The following is a 21,116-nucleotide window of genomic DNA, read 5'->3' as shown; positions in this document are numbered from 1 at the left end:
TTGTTATGTGAGTAATTTTGCTACAGATTAATGTATTCAGATGCATACTTTCCAGCTGTCTTTATTCCCTTGGACAATCCTATTTCTTGGCAGATTGCCCTGGCAAATATTCAACCCAATACATCCTTGTTGGTGTCTTTGGGGTATGCTTTACTAGTGTGAGTAGTTAGCGTTGTCATTCTCCAGCTCTCTCTCCATCTTTGGGTGAGCAATAAACAAATCTTGCAGCCAGTGCCTGCACACTAACAAGTAAGTCATGTGCACATGGCATTCTTTTTATGCACAGCAGCAACCAGAATATATTTTGAGCTCTTGATTAGATATCATGGGACAATTACCTCCCACTTCCGCAAATGTTGTTGCCAAAGCAAATATATCTTTGCTCTTAAATTTTCAGAGGACAGCCAAGCTCAGAGGAAATGGATAAAACACAGAGCTGCAGCAGGTGAGAAGAGAACCCTCAGCAAATCTAACAGCGGTGGGGATGGAGAAGGGACTCCACCAGTCGTAATTGCTATGATAATATTACAAGCAGGTACCTATTTTCCTCTGTACAGTGTCGAAGGATATGCAGATTTATTTCGTTCACCCAGTTATTTACACATGTGGCCTATCATTTTCTATTCCCCTGCCAGATGTGACTCTCCACGTTCATCAGTCAGATTGTGGGCCAATCCTCAGATCTTCACTGTAGCCAGTCAGCTCACTGTTGCCACACACTGAACTCCCGCCAGCTGTTAGATCTCAAGTTAGAAGCCCCCGTGTTCCCCCCAGTAAGCTAGCAAGCCTCAAGTCTGCCTTCTCCACATGCTCCAAGTGTAAAATTGGTTCACTGAACCATTTATAGCCACGCTGAAAGCCTTGTGAATGAACTGTGCAAATGCCAAACAAAGTTTCAATACCAGTTACTGTCTGCTAATCCCCAGGCTGAAAAGAAGATGAGATATTTTCTGACATTTCCCTCCCCTATAAAAAGAAGGTCTTTCATATCTGAAGGTTGTATCAGTGGTAGCAACAAAGCTACCGGACCCTGTGCTAAGACATGCCAAGAAATCTCTGCTTTCCTCTTAGTTTTCCCTCCTGCTGTCAGGGGCCAATTTATAAAGTGAGAGTGCCATGTTTTTCTAGTGCGGCTAGGTCCAGATGTGAGGGAACCTCTTGGTAGTTTATGTCTGGCAACAATGTAGTAGGGAATCCTACCCGTACAGCTTGTAAGCTAACTGCCATCTTGACTTTCCCTCAATCTCCCAACACTAAGCTACTATCAATATGAATCACACACAGAACCAACCCCCGGTATGAATCACATAGACTCCAGGCCTTTATGTTTTTGAAAACTATACAACAATTGAAAGTTCAACAGGTGACACTTTCTCCACTGCACCACAATGAGCAATCTCTGTGATCATTCTATGCTATGGTTATTTGCTTTCTTGAAATACCTATTTATTCAATGTACACAAAACACTTTTTGCTAGACAGTTGGCCCTCTACATTCATAGGACTTAGGGGCACACGACCCCCCATGAAAGTGAAAAAAATGTGAATATAGTGGAGACAGAGCAAGGCTCCCAACTGCTCCCCAGCTTTCCAATTAGGAGGCTGGGGAGTCCCCTGATGCCAGTAAACATGAAAAATGCATTCCTGAAAGGAGATTCCACCTTAACATTCGGAAGAACTTCCTGACTATAAGAGCTCTTCAGCAGTGGAACTCTCTGCCTCAGCGTCTGGTGGAAGCTCCTTCCTTAGAAGCTTTTAAACAGAGGCTGGATGGCCATCTGTCAGGGGAAGTTTGTGCTTTTCCTGCATGACAGTGGGTCAGACTAGATTGCCCATATGGTCTCTTCCAACTCTATGATTCTATGAATGCCGGTCCCCACTGCCTCCCTCCCAAAGCCCAGGATCATGTGCACATTTGCACAGCAGTCTCGGGTTCAAATGGGAAGTGATCACTGCCACCACTGAAGCTAGACCTGGTGTGTGTCCATTCACCCAGGAGCCTCAGATTTGGGAGGGGAGTGCTCATCATTGCTGAAACTGAAACTACAGTAGAGTCTCGCTTATCCAACATAAACGGGCCGGCAGAACATTGGATAAGCGAAAATGTTGGATAATGAGGGATTAAGGAAAAGACTATTAAATATCAAATTACGTTATGATTTTACAAATTAAGCACCAAAACTTCATGTTTTACAACAAATCGACAGAAAAAAGCAGTTCAATACATGTTAATGTATATTATGTAGTAATTTCTGTATTTACTAATTTAGCACCAAAACATTGCAATTTATTGAAAACATTGACTACAAAAACATTGACTACTAAAAGGCAGATTGTATTGGATAATCCAGAACATTGGATAAGCGAAGTTTGGATAAGTGAGACTCTACTGTATTGTGTGCTCATTCATACTCCAGCCCCAACTTCAGGAAGTGCAGGGAAGGCAGAGGCAATTATCACATCCCCCCCAGAAAGGAGTAAACTCCCAGGGTCTGATAGAAACTTAAATAATGTTGACAGAGTCTGAAAGAAGCAACACCCATTCTTTTCTCTCTTCCTCTGCTGCCTATTGGTTTCTCTATCAAGGTAAGAAAATAAAGGTTTAAAGGTTGCTTCCTTTAAGCCTAGGGGAGATGGCACCTAGCTGCCAGGCTTTCACTCCTCCTGCTCCTTAGCTCATAAAAGGTAAAGGTAAAGGTTTTCCCTGAAATTAAGTCCAGTTATGTCTGACTCTGGGGGTTAGTGCTCATCTCCATTTCTAAGCCGAAGAGCCAGCGTTGTCCATAGACACCTCCAAGGTCATGTAGCCGGCATGACTGCATGGAGCGCCGTTACCTTCCCGCCGGAGCGGTATCTATTGATCTACTCACATTGGAATGTTTTCGAACTGCTAGTTTGGCAGGAGCTGGAGCTAACAGCGGCTGCTCCCGCCGCTCCCAGGGTTTGAACCTGGGACCTTTCGGTCTGCAAGTTCAGCAGCTCAGCGCTTTAACACACTTCGCCACCGGGGCTCCATTAGCTCATAGAGATAGGAAATAGACCAAGCCAAGGTTTGGGAGGCATTACCTCAGTCTACATTCCTATCTTCTTGACTGCATGGAGAGCTGTTACCTTCCTGCTGGAGTGGTTATTCACATTTACATGTTTTCGAACTGCTAGGTTGGCAGAAGCTGAGGCTAACAGCGGGAGCTCACACTGCTCCCTGGATTCATGCCACTCACCTTTCGATCAGCAAGTTCAGCAGCTCAGCAGTTTAATCCACTGTGCCACCAGGGGTGCCATAGTTATAGTTACAGTTATTTATCAAACTAGGTAACATGTGCTACCTTCTACATAACTTAATTTCTACTATACTTCAAACACTATAACTAACAATCTGTTCCAATTTTCAACAGCCATTCCATATATCTGCCTTATGTTAAAAGAGCTCTGGCAAGCTGACAATATAAATTTTACTAGATAGGTATACACTGATATATACACCTAATTCCAGATGCTGTCACTCATCTTGAACATCATCTCATATCTATGTGATGTAACTGAATGAGCTCACATTTATTATAACTCTCACAAATAACCAGATTTTTCTTGGAGTGGGTCAGGTCTCATAACCTTAGTCATCAATCAATTCCCAAGTAAATAAACTAAATAACCCAAGTTAACCAGCAACTGAACAAATTCTGCATGTTTTCAATTTGGTACCACTAGAAGAAAAACACAGTGATTCACATCTTTAAAGCATTAATTGTTCTTTCTAAATATTACTGACACATTTCTGATACTAATTAGGAAAAGAGTAAATGAGGAGGGTAGGGGGTAGTTGGAAAGAAAGTTCTCATTTCAGCTGCATTCCATTAACATGTATAGCTTATTCACTAGGCCTTGAATTCAATGTTCAAGGTCCTTGGATTTTCATTCCAGCAAAAGGGCTTCTTTTCTATAAGGAATGGTTCTGAAACATGGAAGCAATTTTGCAGAGAGACTTGGAAAATGACTCCAATGGTGTCTGGAAAAATATGATGCTAAGGGGAAGATGTGACAAATCGTTTTAAATAAATGAACTGTGCTAAGGAGGGAATTTGCTCCCTTCCTCCCACTTGCCCTTGGAAGAGGTAAAGCACTATGAAGGAATGGCTGCATTATTTGCTCCCTAGCCACGTTTCCCAATATTTTCTATGGTTTTTTAAAAAAAGCCTCACTCCTTTGCTTTCCTTACCAATCCTCACCAATCAAAATGCATGAGTGATCTCATTTAGAAAAGAGCAGCCACGCCAATGAGTTTAGATGTGTAGGATTTCTGCTCTTCAAGTCCCCTTATAAGCTTGGCTTTGACTCATGGGAAGAGAGCTACAAACACATATCCTGAAGCTGAATTTACTAATCTTCCTAAAGATTATTTGGTCAAATGATCACTTGACCAAAGAATGAACTCAATAGGAGTGGAGAGTATAAGAGTGTCCCCCATCAATTTGTTTCAGCAACAATTTAATTCACAAGACTTAGCAATGTTAGCCCAAGATTTGGAGGAGTACTTCTCAACTGAACACATTTCCTTGCCACTATGTCTATTTGCTCCCTCTCCCTTAGGGCCAAACCCACACAATGCTCATGCTCCTGTAAGTAGAAATGTAATGTCACACTTTGGAGAGTGAAGCAGTTACTAAGTGACACCAACGCCTGACGCCACTACCTACCAAGCAATGCAGAGATAAGAAAGAATACACAAATTTCAGCAGTTTTCTTTCTCTGTTTAGCTTGACATTCAGTAGAACTGTGGCTTGGTGTTCATCTTTTTAAAATACTGAAGATTGACAAAACAAGAGCAGATTTTGATGTAGTATTGGTTGTACTAAAAAAATAGATCAGCTGCCTACTTCATATTGTCATTGAACAAATGTTACAGCAAACAGTACTGAATAGACTTTCTTGTGCATCAATTTTTATAATTTATACAAAAATAAGAAATCCATTGTTGGAAGTGCTTATATACAAAGTACTGATAAGGACAGAAAAGAACGATCAAGGAATGAAGGATGACAAAGCAGCACAAGGCACTTATTTGGGGGAAAGCATAATAAAAGGCACTGCTTTGCAGCCCAACATCTTCATTGCTATTTTATTACATTAACCAAATGTTCAGCTTATACCATAAGCCTTACAGCAACTCACTGCTGCTCAGAATCCCATACTGTAGTGGTTAATTTAATCTAAATAATATTTCTGAGCAACCTACTGGATGATACAGGACATTTCCATCTTTATTATTTGGGAGTGTTTGTTTGCATAGATATTAGAGTTGGGCCCAAATCCTGTTTCATCTGTTTCTTATGTGGTTTTATACCATTCCATCCATTCGGATGGCACGGAATGGTACAACCCTCTCCCGAACAAAAGAAGCAGTGAAACAAAAAGGGTGGGAAAGGTAGCCGTTTGGTCAGCTGATTTTTGGCACTTGGCTGTAGGCCCTGGCTGGCAGAGCATACAGCCAAGCACTGGGCGCTCGAAGCTCGTAGGCCTGGTTCGCAGGGCCTACAGTCAAGCGCCAAGCGCTCAATGCTCGTAGGCCCGGCAGGCACGGCCTACAGCCAAGTGCCAGCCCTGCTCAGATGTAGGCCCTGGCTGGCAGGCCCTGGCGCTTTGCTGCCCAAGGCCCAAAAAATCTTCGTTTTTTTCAGACCTTGGTCAGAAAAGCTCATTTATATAGGTGCCCATTTCTGCAAGCGGTGGACGGAAACAGAAACGAGGCCATACGAATTGTATAAATAGAAACGGTTAGTGATTCCATACAAATGCACACCACTAATAGATATACCTGTATATGTAGGGATAGAAACATAATAGCAAGTTACTTATATTTTTGCTACTGGTGTATCTTTCTAAAGGGACAACTGTCCTTATAATGAGATGCAAAATACCTAATTTATCTTAAATTCATAAACCTCACAATAGGATAAAAGAAGGGGTTTTCCCTTTCCACAAAACACAATAACTGAAAGCAGAATCTTCTTTTCTCACATTCTTATTTCTCTCACACACAACCCCCCATATGTTCTAAAATTACTAACTCACACTATATTTGAGAAGAGCTGTGGCTCTCTAGAAATACAATAGTCTTGTTGGCACAGGGTCAGTAATTTGAAGCTTTTCTCATGTTTCAGACACGATCCTTTCTTATAACAAACTCAGGCGGTGAGAACTGACACCTGTGTAGCCAAAACAGGATTACTGTGAAACAAGAAATAAGCATTCCTGATAGAAGCAGAAATTAGCAAAAACACATTTAGTGGAGGGAGGAGGACTAGAAGGTAAATAAACACTGCAATATAAGGAACGAACCAATATGGACTGACCATGTTCAGTAGCATTAGAAGATTAAGTGCCAAATCCAAAAGGAAACATGGAACTTGTCTTGTAGCTTTGGGGGAGTAAAATGAGAACATTGGACCAAAAATAATTAAGCCCTCTCACATAGAGTTTTCCAGAGAATGAAATACTGAAACGCCTTCATCACTTGAACACTTACATTTGCAGCTCATTTGCTTGGCAACTTTAACTACTCCATTTCTTTAGATGCCTAAAATGTATTTCTAAATAATGGTCAGCTAAAGTTGCCACAATGCTAGAAATTTGGGAAATGAAGGAAAAATTAGTTTGTGGGTTGAATTCATATTTTGGGTGGGGGAAATAATACTATCATTTCCTACCCTACGCCACTCCCATGGCTTGGAAATGAGTGGATTTTGGAGGAGACTATGGTTGGCTGCCCAAAACTCACAGCCATAGTCCAACATCTTGTCTCAGATCACACCTGTCATAAACTATTTGCAGTAATGTGCTCGGCTATAATAGCATGCACCCAACCAACTGCTCCCATCAGACCAGGCACCGCTATTTCCAGTTTGCCTACAACAGTACAGGGAAGAAGATGTGCTGAAATCCTGTTTTTGAATGCAAAATGTACCCACAGCCTCTGTATCCCTTCTTATTTGTATACTTCAAGAGAGAAACAAGAATGTGAAAGAACTTGCTACACAAACTCCCTGTTTGCTTGGCCAAATTCTTAGCCTGTTTTCTGCGTAAAGAGGATATATTTTTGGGACATGGGAGCAATAAGAAAGAGGAGAATGTCTTCAAATGATATTTTTAAATGCCTTTTATAAACCAATAAACAGACACAACTGAGATTAGGAAGAATTCCAAAGGACCATTGTTATTTTGCAAAAGACTTTACAATATACTTTGTTTTGGCCTAAGAGTCTTTAAGCTTTAAACAGCTGAGCTGTCACATCAAAGCAGAACATTTAACCTTTGCAAATGGAGATAAACATTGCTATATCAGAATGCTCAATAGCTCAAATCCAAGGTCTTGCAAACAAGTCAGGCTCAAACTTGTAAACAAAGAAGATACATCTATTGTCCACCCTTCAAAATAGGGAAATATATGACAGAAGCAGCTACATGGTTTTTCCTTCAGCATAAATTAAGGACTTTAACAAAATAGATGCATTTAATAATCCATTCTGGTTTTCCTTTGGTGGTACAGTCTCCCCTCCATATTTGATGGGATTGGGGGTACAGGAACCTTCACGAAAATGGGAAAACTGTGAATTATAAAATGCTGCTTTTTAATCTGAAAGAACAACTCTCTAGGAATCTCTTGGTCCTCCAGCACAGCTCTGTGGTCAACTTCCACCAAATGTTTACCATGGAATAGTTTTAGAGGACCTAGAAAGTGCTAGAAACCCTTCTCACCCCAAAGGGGACTCAGAGCGGCTTACAAGTTATATGTACATACAATATATTGTATTATTAGCATAGTACAATCTTAGTATTATATATTACTATATTATACTATACCACTATACTGAAATATTATTGGTAATATTACATATTATTAATAAAGAATTTTTAAAATAGATCAGTGGATATTCAAATCCACAAAAGCCAAACAGGTAAGTGTGTACTTTCATAATGGATGTTATTTGACTGCAGCTTCCAAGAGCCTCAGCTAGTGGAGCAAACAGTGAAACTTTGGCTCTGCAAGACAACAATGTCTATGGGGTCACACATATTTGGTGAATTACTAGCCAGTACATGCTCAAGCCTTGACGTTTCTTGTTCAGAAAGCTCAGCAGATACGAAGAACTAACAATCTGGGCAAAGCCACTTTGCTCCGTTTTTCAGAGTGATGAATCTTAACAAATTGTATTTACCTAGCTTTAGTATTCAGTAGGATTAAAGAGTTAACATGCATAATTGTGGCCAGTCCCACAATCATAAATGATAAGGCTGGATTCCTCTCTGGGCAGACATTCATCTCTGTGATCAGAAATCAAAAACTGCCATCACCACACCAGCAACAGCCTGAAAAGCAATTACCACTAATTGATTTTGTTCTAAGTGATTGCTGCCTTCATGGTTTATGGTTTTCTACCTTGATAGAATAGTCATTCTAGTTCTTAATTTATAACTTTATTATTTTTTTCAATATGACTTACAAGACAAAAACAACCAAAACCAATCAGGAAAATTAGCGGAGAAGGAAACAAGGAGGGAAAATATTGAAGGGACTGGTGTTCAGGAAAGGTTCATGTTTGACACCTTATATATAGCATCAGAAAATGATTGATTTCTTTCAGAGGGAGTACAACACGTGTCTGAATGTGTTTCCCAGATCTGCATAAGTCTATAAAATGTGGCCTCCGGCATGCCACATGCTCAAAATTAGGGCTGCTAGATCCTCAACTGATGGGCAGAATGTGAAGACATGTGTTTCTACTCTTTTTTTGATCTAAAAATGTGTGCAAACCCTATTTTCTTTTATTATCCAATAAGTCCCAATTTGCCAGAATATACTTAAATACAATTAATACCAGAAAGTCTCTGGAACATTTGAAGCTTCAAACTACGAGTGTATCAACCAAAATCAACTCGTTTTCATTCCTATCCCAAGCTGAGGGCCACCTGAGTGTGTTTGTCATTCCTTTACTGTCATAGTAATGCTTTACTTATCTTTCTCACTCATTCCTCTCTCTGTAAGAACTAGACTTTGTTGCTGTTATATAATACAATACCAAGAATAGTTACAATAGTAAGTGCTCTTAAAAGCTAAGTTTTTAAAAAAGAACTACTTTACTCTAGAGAAAGTACAATGTGGTTTAGCTGAAAGCTCTGAATAGTCAGTTCCAAAAGTCTCTTTGCAAAGAGAAATTGTTACTCCTAACAAAGACAAGCCAATTTTCCCTTGAGGCTGGAGATTACATCACAATGATAGAATATTGTTTTTCTGTGCACACGGGTATAACAAAATGAAACTGTAGGAAAAGCAGATTGCCTTCCAGTGATGGCGGAGCGTATGTGAAAAGATATCAGGTTTGATAGTGAGACTAAAAAGTGGATATAAAAGGATGTTAAATGTGCTGAAACCCATTTCTGTCTGTATTTAAAATGAGGAACTGCATCCTTCAAGGAATGCAAATCTTCACTTATTTTGTTCTCTCAGAAAAGAATGAAATATATACCGTATATATATTCCCAACTGGGCAAGATTACAAGGCATTTCAGAACTTTTAGGGAGAAATTATGAGGGGTTCCTCACACACAAACACACAAATCCCAATGTTTTCTGGGCAACACCAAAACATTCTGTGCATTAAAAAAAACATTGTTTTCATACAAAAGCAATGCATTTCAGGCCCAAAAAGGCAAAACCTCAAGGTAATCAATATGTTTTTAAAGTTATCTCCTTTTTTTTGGTGTCAGGGGTGACTTGAGAAACTGCAAGTCACTACTGGTGTGAGAGAATTGGCCATCTGCAAGGACACTGCCCAGGCGATGCTCAAATGTTTGATGTTTTACCATCCTGTGAGAGGTTTCTCTCATGTCTCCACATGGGAATCTGGAGCTGACAGACGGGAGCTCACCATGCTCCCCGGATTTGAACCGCTGACCTTTCGGTCAGCAATCCTGCCAGCCCAAGGGTTTAACCCATTGCGCCACCGTGGGCTCCTAAGTGATCTCCTGATGCGACAATATAGAAGATGGATACAGCAAATGGTAAATGAAGGTTCAAATGCTGGCTGATATTATGTCTCGTGATGTTGAATGAAAACCATCCAGATTTCATAAAAAGAAACAGGAGTACCTATTAAATTAGTTTTGAGAAAAAGAAAAAGTAATAGGTTCATTTTTAAAATATTGCAATTACAGTACAACCTCCATATCCGTGTGTACCATCCTGCGTATACAAGGATTGTACTGTATAAAGTAACTATTGGGACAGTATACAAAGGGATCTTGTAGCACATTTAAGAGTAAGAGAAATACTTTAATAGCATAAACTATTACTAATTCACTGTCCTTTTTAAAAAAATGTATAAAAGAATGACAAAAGCTTAGAATGGTTTTAGTCTAATCATAAAGTTCTAGTTTGCTTCGAAGGTTTACTGCTTAACAAAGATGGAGACATTGCTTTCTTCAAGAGCAAGTGGAAGTATTCTGTTCCAATGTGCTTATCTTAGCTAACAGATGCAAGACTGATGTGCGGTCAACTTACTGTTTCCTCAAAAAGCATGCAAGGCCAGAGTGAAAATCTGGCCAGTGATTTATAGTTTATGTGACATCTACTCAGTGCAACCACATTATAGAATGATTTGTCATGATTCAAGAGCATTGCTCTTCTGTCATTATCCGGAAACACTTAAGACCACTTTTGGGTAATCTTATTGATTTCAGTGCTATGAAAAAGCGAGGCTTAACATAACAGAGCAGAAACATAAAAGGTAGTGTGGCTTATATTTCAGATGACTAAACATGCTAAACTAAATCTCACACCTTCTTATTCATCATTTGCTCCATTCAGAGGCAAAATGAATTGTCCTACTGTATTGTGTTAAAGAGAAACTCTCTCATATAGTGGCATTTTCTATAAACAATAGCTCCACAGAGAGACAGACAGAGCCTCCGTTGTACCATATCATCTTTTTTGACACTGAAATCTCTTCTGTGGCATTGTTAAGAACAATGATGGTTAAAATGTCACTTTCAGAAGTGAAGGACTAAACGCTCTCTGCCAAGCTGGCATCATTTCAACTTAATTTACTCTTCAATTTTCAAGTTAATTTATTATTCAACTATGTCAACAGACATGGTGAAATACCTGAAAGCAACTAAACTGTCTGCAAAATAGGAATGGTCAAATCTGTCAAGCTTGATTGCATACAAATTCTAGTTTCCCCAATGCCACGGTCATTATAGCTGGCTTTCACACCAGGTTTCTTTAGTCCCCATGAAGATTTATATATATATATATGTATTTTTCTAAACATATTAACATTTGTTAAACATTTTCCAAATATACAATTTGGGTGTGGACTTGTCCAATTATATGTGTATTTTGTACTATGTTCTTGCAAACTATTTCATGAACAATACAGATATTGATATTGAATCATTTTCTGGGTTGGATTCAAGTCCAGAAGGGTAAAATGCGAGCCAGTGTAGTACATCACCTTGAACTTGAGATTTGCAACAAAATGTGCATCAAATTAATTTTTCATATTTACTGGAAGGATGGAAAAACAAGAATGTTACAAGCATGCCACAATACACACCACATGAGGCCCATATCCACAGGATCAGTACATGTGGTTTCATTTATCACATCTGACAAAATATGTCCTTTCTAGTCATTTTCGAGACCAGTGGTTCTCAACCTGTGGGTCCCCAGATGTTTTGGCCTTCAACTCCCAGAAATCCTAAGAGCTGGTAAACTGGCTGAGATTTCTGGGAGTTGTAAGCCAAAGCATCTGGGGACCCACAGGTTGAGAACCACTGTTCTAGATCCTCCAGGTGATTCTACCAGACGTTCACAGAGTCATGCTGGACAACTTAGTGATGCCTAGAGATATATCCTCTCTAGACATTTCCTAGGTATTTCTGCATGACTCTATGCCACCTTTACTAAAAAATTAAAGGAGAATGAGTCTCTAGGCCTTGTGGAAGCAGTTATTGGGAAAATGTGCAGTTATGTTCTGCCCAATTATTTTCTGAGAAACAAGCTTGCCTCTCCCTGCTTTTTATTTATTTTAACCAATGAGTAAATTATCAGCCTGATGACTAGCTCTTTTGTAACCAATTCTTCTCGCAATTGGCTCTGTCTGTATTGTAAGCCTGAAAAGAATTCATTTGTCAGAGGAAAATCAGAGGAAGTGTGTTTTGCAGAGAATATATAGCAATGGAACCTCAGAAGTAAAGGAGGTGAAAGGCAAAAAAAAAATCTAAAACTCACAAGGCAATTATTAAGATTCCATGCTCAATGTTTTTTTACTTGCATGATATAACAATATAAAGCCAGGTAGGTTTCTCACACAGCATGTTGTGTGCATTTTGTTCCCTTCTTGACTCCCATCTTCCCTCACAACAAATGCTCCTGGTACCACCTCCCTCCACCTCATTTCATCTCCCCTTTCCCCTTCTTGACTGCAGCAGCCAAAGCATTGCCTTTGTTTGCTGACCTGCCCTCGGTTTAAAGTTGACCTTTAGAGCAACGCTACTCAAAGTGGTGGACCATATACGACATTGACTGCTGTTCTTCAATAAATTTCCAGGAAAGAAAGAAACAACTGTAGACAATGGGCAGTAAAAGAGCATACTGAGCCCTGGCACATTAGGGAAAAACACAGAACCCACATCAGATAGCTTAAACAACACTACTTCAAAAAACACATAACAGGAATATGAAGTTAAACATGGGCAAAGGAAGACCAAATCAGAGGTATATCTGTAGCGGAAGGGTGCATGGTCCAGAACATGCTTAAGCCAACTGAAAGATGTTTTATATTGTTTAGAATATTTTATATTGAGATCCATAAATCATGTACAGTAAATTTACTGAGTAGTAGTGATGGTTCAAGGTCAAACAGTAAATTAAATGGCCAATCAAGGGTGTGAATCTGGGTCTCTCTGTTTCAAGTGTAGCAGTTTTGATAATACAGTGTTCCCTCACTTATTGTGGGGGTTACATTCTAGGACCACCCGCAATACGTGAAAATCTACGAAGTAGGGACACTATATTTATTCTATGTGTGGAAGAGAGCAAACCACAGACCACTTACTACAATGCAGTTTGTACTTTATTTTAGCTGATACAATATACAGTTCACCAGCAGAGAAGAAGAATGGAAGCTAAATAACCCTTTTTTATTTCCAATCCTTCCCTCCCCTCCCCCTCTCCCTTTATTTCTCCCTTTCCCCCTCCCCATCCAAAACCCTTTGCACACTGCAAAAACCCACGAAACAGCAAAAATACAGCGATAAATGTGTACATTAATATTAATTGAAAACCCACAAAACAGCGAGGGAGCAAAAAGTGAACCACGAAGTAGCGAGGGAACACTGTACTCTACAAGTTTTCAGAAGCATAATTGCTGTGTGCCTTCAAATCATTTATGACTCATGGTAACTCTACCATGGGGTTTTCCCAGCAAGATTTGTTCATTTCCCTCTGAGACTGAGAAAATGTTACTTGCTCAAGGTCACCCAGTGGATTTCCAATGCTGACTTGGCTGTAAGCAAGTTACATCACACTGGTTCATGGCAACCCTACATAATCATAAACATACAAATCTATATGAACTAGCAATCTAGCTTTTGTTACAGCAACAGAATTGAAGCTGAGTCTAAATAAAACCATTTATGGGAAGGACATAAAAAGCACAGAGCAGTAGTAGCAACACGTTGTGTCTATTTATATACTATTTTACATCTCTTCTCCACCATCCTCAGAACAACCTTGTTATGGAGGCTGGCCTGAGAAAGGACAACTCCCCAAGGCGTTTCAGTGGCTTCCATGACTGAGTGCAAACTTGAATCAGGATCATTTCAATCCCAGTGCAACATTCTAACAACTAACATAACTAATTTCACACAGGGATTCTCAGAGTTATAATGCGACAAAGTAATTTTTCCAAACTTTACATCTCTCTCTGTGTGTGTGTGTGTGTGTAGAGAGAGGCAGAGGAGGGGGGAGGGCTTAAAAATTGCTTCCAGGTTGATGTAGCTGAAAATTACATAAAAGATTTTATCAGTGATGGATACCTGAAAAGCACCCAAAAAAGTCCATGGCTTTTCCTTTTGCAATGTAATGCCTGGTTTGCACATGAGCCTTGCTAGTGACAAGCATTTCCTCCTCTTGTTAAACGCAATGGCAGCATTCCCATTCATCTCTGCTGGGAACAGAATCGGAACCAGTCTGTGTATTCTGGACATTTTTAAAAGGCAAAACAGCTTCCAGCTTGAATGACATACAGTGCCTTATTTCCTACATAACGTGTTTAGTGAGTATTGTGTTAGGATTGATATCCTTATCCAAGAACAATTGTTCTTTGGGGACATAAAGTCACCTGAGAAACCTTCCATAGTACATCAGTAGAAACAATAACAGTTACATCAAAAATAATATTTTCCATTCTCACATAATATAGTGTGCAGTTGTACACTATTATTCCTGAGATCCACGGATGTGGATTTTTTAAATGAAAAACATATGTCCCTGCATGCATGTCTTGTTTATGCCTTACTGCAAAATAACTACTGAAAGGAGTGATTTCCAGAAAACTGCCTGGTGCAACATTATCAGCCCACAGACCGCCAAAGGCATTTTTAAACATGGGACCATGGCACAATTATATTTACGCCAGCTTGCTACTAACCACTTCAAACACATGTTTTATTCATTGACTGATCAATTGATTTTATATTCTGCCTTTCTCCCAAGATGGGGTGCAAGGCTGTTTACAATAATTTTTAAAATATTAATATCAATATTAATATCAAGCTAAAACAACTAAACATGATTAAAATAGTTAAAAACAGAAAGTGCACAATGCAGAAAGCTATCCGGATCATTTCATGAATGATGGCTACTATTTTAACTTAACTGTACTTCATAATTGTCCAACCCTGTTCCCAATCAAACCACTAGTCAGCCCAAATATTTTTCAAAAATCTCTAGTGTCCTTCCAGGTAATTTGAAAATTGATTTTTGGCTTTTACGTTAGATTCTGTATTCTGGAATTAAATGCACATAAAATTACATGTGCAGAAAATAGCTGGCGTTCTACTCTAGCTCTCGCAGGCACGGTTACTCAGACTCACCTGGAGATCCCCATCTGTAGCCCGCAGAGAGGAAACAAGATCTGGCAGAGTCTGGAATGGCTGCAGCACACCAGACCATCCTCTTCCCAGAGGACTGTGCTTTTTTCCAGGCTTCTGGAATAGAATGGAATATAGTACAACCACCATATCCAGAGGGAATATGTTCCTGAACTTACTGTGGCAATAGGAAACCTTGGATAATAGCAAAACCTAATGAAATGAAGTTTCAGAAGTTACCATGGGATTGCCCTGGAGGACTTAGAAAGCCCCAAGAGAGGGTATATTTTGTTGGATGCATGCAGATGAAACCATGGGTACTCTCCCATGAGTATGAGGACTGTACTGTAGTAAACCAATGAAATAAGCAAGTTACATGTGTGCTGCAAGGAAAGTTTTCAATCTGGTCCACTTAGCAAGAATTAGATCAACAACCCAAGGTGATCCAGCATTGGAGCAGCTTCCTCATCTGGTCCCATGGTTTTGGCATGAGACCAGGTCCACATTGGGTAGAATGGACTACCATACCAATCATCCTTGGTTTGGTGGTCCCTTTAAGGGACTCGCGGGTTAGGCATTCAAGGACATGACCAGCTTGGGAGTTGTGGCCATGCCCCATTCTTAGGGGACAGGGATACCACACTATGGCTCTCACCCATGTAAAATCCCACATTTTACTCTCTGGCCTGGTAGAGACAAGGGTTATTGGTTGTTCCACTTATAACCAATAAATTTGCTTTCAATTCCATTTCAATTCCATCTGTATACAATGTCACACTCTTCTTTTATTGTCCTCTGTATTAAATGACACACTTTTCCTTGATTAACCATTAGGGCTGCAATGTGTTCAGTTGTCTCCAAGCTTGATATTTGCATGTGATGCTAGCACATTTATTCTCTACACTGGAATTAATTGTTGAGTACAAAATGTAAGGCACAAAGTAGTTTAACAATTCTTGCCAAACATTGTTTCTTTTGATATGGTTTATTTCTGGCTTTGTTTTCATGGTCTTATAGAATCCTGGCACACATCAGTTTAACCTTCTTTGATGATGGAAAGTATACAGTACATTCCTACAAAGTTACTTGGGGTGTTAAATAGTATTAAAAACTACTAGTAGTACATTATTTTTTCTGCATAGAATTATTCCATAGCATGTAATTATGTGTACTTAGATAGTGCAAATGTCTAGACACACTAAGTTACTTGAATCTTAATCCAAGGCCACATTAAAAGAACATTAGGGCTAGTCGTCCCCCCAGAGTCAGCTGGTTACATAATCTCCTTTCCAAACTCAGTCCCATACTCTGTCCACAACCTTGTAAATAGTTTGGGGCAGCATATTTCCAGGCTTCCTTTCCAAAATATTATATCTATGGTAGTCAGTATTGGTTGGTGCAAAATCTGACATCATTTTGCTTTTCTAGCAGAGACACACAAATAAATCTTATAAAGAACCAAGAAAGATTGAAAAGTAAATGACTTAATTATGTACACTCCCTCATGCTTTCTGTGTAATGCAGCAACACAGGCAATTGAACATACACTGGGTGTACAAATTCTCTTGCATACATGACAGCACCATAAAAGGATGCACAACCCCCACCTGCATTTCTGATATCATCATTTCCTTGTAACATGTCAGTTTGCCCTGCTTTCTGGCTAATCATGTTTACTTTGCCCTTGAACTCCTAGTAGTACACAAATAACTTTACTTGAGTTTCCAGGAACTGTACTATACTCGATTTTCCAGCTGCAGATCAATCTTTGCTATCATTGCTTGGATGCTTCATTACCCATGAATGTTCAGAGAGCTTTACAGCTCATTTTCTGTCTTTTCATAAATACTTCTTTGCAGTGTATTTTGGCAGAATTCATAGCATGAACTGATACAATCTACTAGTACTGAAAAATTCAAATAAATTCAAAGTCTGCATTTCTCCATCTTTGGAAGTCTCTTTCCTGCCAGCTGGTTCAAGAGTTTCCAATGCTGGCTGACACTATTCCCAGAGCGGCTAACAGCAGAACATGAAGCGTGATCTGCGTTTGGACTGACACTCATCACGGGAGAAGCTTTTTAAATTTTTTGGCTCAGACTGCAAAAAGAGTTGTCAGTTTTCATATTGCTAACAGTTTGGTAGAGGCCAACAACTTCTGTCAATAAAGTACCATGAATTGTTTTGTAACTTGGCTCTTCACAAGAAAATACAGCAGGGTTTTTATCATTTCTTTTCTCCAAATCAAGCATTTTCTTTAGTTTATCAAGTTTTTTTTAAAATATGAATTTATCGCTCATCCTTTATGACTTAATGCAAGATGTGTGTGGTTAAAATTAATCATCCAAAGGATTATCATATTGTATTTTTATTTATTCCAGTTATATCCCACTTTTTTCCTGCCAAGGTAATAATGGTATCATGTCCTAAAGAACCATAGACTACTATTCAAACTACAACAGAAGGTAAAATACATACATATGAGAAATTCTTCATATACCATGCACTTTACAAGACTGACAAACCGGCTACCTAGATGTAACTGTCATTCTTCAAGTAATCCTCTCTGATCTCACACAAATGAGGTTATCTGTGCAGTATGCCATTCAGAACCCTCTAAAGCTACATTGGCATTCAGGCAGTACACATATGTGTTAGTGCATAAGGAGTAGGTGGGGATATTACGCAAACAAATATGTTATGGAATGTGATCCAGTATCTCGAGCAGATGGTGTATGATCAATAAAACACCATATATCATCAGTTGGAGAGACTGGGTCATATTCATAACCAAACCTGAAGGAGATACCCCAGCAGGTTCTGCCCTTGAGTCCGAAGAATCCAAAGTATCCTAACAACAGATGGAATGAGGTAAGGGGTTCCTAGATTATATCACAGGATCTGAAGGGAGAGATGAAGTAGACAATTAGTGCACAACACGAGTTGTTGAAGGAACCCGGGGGACTGAAGGTCAAAGCATCTGGTGGACAGATTTCTGACCATGTTGCTTCAGGAAATTAAGAATGTAAAACTCTACAAGATGAAGATAAGCTCCAAGCAGATGGCCACTGTTCCAAGCAATGGGATAAATCACATTGGCTCTCAAGAAAAACATGATGTCTCTGGTAACCATAATTTTTATGGAAGGAGCATCCAGAGGTGAAGATAGATTGGAATATTCACATGGAGAGAGATACATATAACTGCAAAGCTATGTATCATCCTTTTTGCAGTACTCACACCTGTGGTACTAACTTCCATGTCCATATCATTGAGCCCAAAAGAATTGGGTTTTCATGATGAAAGTAAGGCTTTAAGACAAGAAGCACAGTTTCAATGGTCTTATGAAATGAAATTCTGGCAAAGGGATCAAAGACGAGTGCTATGTCCCTCTCCCGGATCAGGAATCTTACCCTATAGGAGGAAAAAACATTTGAAGGATGCCTAAGAGGCCATATACTACTAAAAACTCCAGCAATGCAGGTGTTCTAAACATGAAGGTAAACTAAGCAGAGAAACTACAGAACAAAACCTGATTCAATCAAGAAGATACCGTAGTCCAAGAAACAGAAGAGCAAAATGCAGTTTGAATGACAAAATCTAAACAGAAAACTAAGTCAAAGAAAGAATCAGTCCTAGAAAATGTCAGAAGGCACCTAATCTATACTACCTCTGCAGAAAGAAATGGAGCGATTTGGTGGGAAATGTGTTAGTATAGTAAAGAGGGAGTGGGTGGAGCTACTGAAAAAACATTTATGTAATAGCTCTAAAAGATTCTGAATGATCCACTGTGTGTGCACAGATAACCCATCTGTGTGCTTCACAGAGACCACAAAGAAATGTGTCTTAAATTCATCCTATGCAATCTGGACATTTATATTTTTAGCATCATTATAGAACATAAAAGTAAACTGACTAGTTCAAAAGCAAAACTTGTAACACTTGGCACAATGGTACTAAAATTTCAATTTCAAATTGTTTCTTGACCATTTAAGTTTTATATTTGCTATTAAACAATGAGCCCCAATCAAATAGTTTTAGGCATGTTTCATTCCCTTCAAGAAGCATGAAGTCATCTTGCTTAAGCAAAAATGCTGCCCTGTATTATTTATCATCCACCCAGAATTGGGAAGAAACCCTTATGTGGGCATAGTTTCACATTAGATATTATTTTTCCAACTCTTCCATTTAAAATATATTCACTGATCAAAAAACATGAGTACACCTCGGGCTGACTGAGAGTCTCACTTGGAAAGTTGTAAAAAAGGGGGAGAAGGGATACTCTCCAAGGATTTATTCAATAAAGCTACAAATTAACTAACAGTACTGGGAGATATTCCTTTTCCCTCTCCTCTATACAGGGAATATATTTCAGCGGGGGGAAATAGTAATGTAAATTCTAAAAAATTAACACTATTGGGAATTATAATGACTTGATACCATTCCCTATAAGTGAGGTCTTTTCACCTGGCATTTTCTGAAAACTTGATAACCTCCGGATATACTATTTTTCTATTATACTGTATTCAACACCAGCCACAAAAACCATGTCGGCTGATGCTGATTACTGATTGTTAATCCACTTGTTTTCCTTCTCCATTCTTCTACACTATATTAGCTGAGACAGACATGGACAGGACAGTGACTCAGGGCTTCCCATGGTGTTCCTGGCTTCTTAGAGAAGGATAGAAAGGGAACAGCTGCCACTCAGTGAAGACCATTCCAGGCTAAACAGCACAACCATCTGTCACTGTATAAGGCAACTTCCTATGTTATATCAGAGATAACACATCTAAGGATAAAAGATCAATAGCAAAGCAATATTTTGTGAAACTTTATCTGCATCCAAACCTTTAAGAAAGAAAACACCCTTAGTAGGATTTGTGAGTATTTTCATTGATGGCAATTTCATAAAACTAATGAAAGAAGGCCCACAGAGATACCAAATGTGTATGGTGCATAGGATTTGGTTCTTGTGCATCCCCCAATCTCACTGTGTTTTCAGATGAATAGAAACAATGCTCTAGCCAAGTCTATGCCGAGCATATGCTGTGCAAATAATTGAAATTTTGTAAATCTTGCAACTCAGTCACTGTTTAAATTTGAATCATGCACCTCTTCACGTTGCTATTGCAGTTGGGAAAATTAAAGGATAACAGGTACATGGGTACATAAAACAAAACTTATTATTGGAAGATTACCAGAAACTTGCTATCCCCAAACATAGGTCATGGCGAGCTTCCGAAGTCAAGCAGCCAAGAAACCATTCTTCAACTTAAGTTGATAACCAACACAGTGGCAGTTCAAAAGTCAGCTTTTCTCGTTGCCCTGGGACTACTGGGATTAGTCAGATGGAAGGAGAAAAGTAGACTCATTGCCCTCCAGACATCTTGGGACATGATGCTGTTTGAGAATCTTGGAACCTTTTAGGCTAACAAATTTGGAGAGAACTAAGTTGATGTAGGGCAACCTCAGACAACAGGGAGGGCTGTCTGTGTGCAGACTGAGCTCCAGAGCAGCACAAATGGACCAGGGCAAAGCTAAAGGCAAACGAAAACAAAGCAAACAGACCAATCTGAGTTCCAAGTGAAACAGATCAGAGCATGGCAAAAGAAAAAGAACAGGAAAAAAGAAGTGGGATTGGAAGTATAGCCACAGCCTACCAACAACGTAGGGATATCGTCTTCAAAATTTTTGTTAATGAAAACAATGAGAAATCTCTGCATTTTTCCTCTTACTGAGAGATAAACTTAAAAATACAGTTTTTAAAAACCATTTACAATTTAAGATTTACAGGATTTTACCCCAATTTATCATTTTTCGTTAAAAAAATGTGTAAAGAACACGATTTTCTGCACAAACTCAAGTATTATTTTACCTCTAGAATAAGGCTCAAATTGCTAAAAAATCTTGTCTGTAATGATTCTGCTAATCCAGGTTTCTAGTACTCAACAAACATATTTTTC

At 39.1% G+C, this 21,116-nt stretch overlaps 1 protein-coding gene across 8 annotated transcripts in view; it reads right to left on the bottom strand.

Moving 5' to 3' along the window:
- The window catches only part of kalrn (kalirin RhoGEF kinase), a 627,264-nt gene that overhangs the window by 564,983 nt on the left and 41,165 nt on the right, over positions 1-21,116 (bottom strand). Inside the window, exon 1 of one of the 8 annotated variants that reach the window (XM_062971957.1) lies at positions 15,157-18,740. The exons of the other annotated variants lie outside the window; for them this stretch is intronic. Coding sequence (XP_062828027.1) covers positions 15,157-15,235 — 79 coding nt within the window. The 5' untranslated portion in view covers positions 15,236-18,740. Of the gene's footprint in view, positions 1-15,156; positions 18,741-21,116 lie in introns of those variants that run through there. 8 annotated transcript variants of the gene reach the window in all.

The sequence above is a fragment of the Anolis carolinensis genome, chromosome 1 (assembly GCF_035594765.1).
Source record: "Anolis carolinensis isolate JA03-04 chromosome 1, rAnoCar3.1.pri, whole genome shotgun sequence".
Taxonomy (NCBI): domain Eukaryota; kingdom Metazoa; phylum Chordata; class Lepidosauria; order Squamata; family Dactyloidae; genus Anolis; species Anolis carolinensis.
Note: the sequence above shows the minus strand (reverse complement) of the source record. Positions and strands in the feature narration are given on the sequence as shown.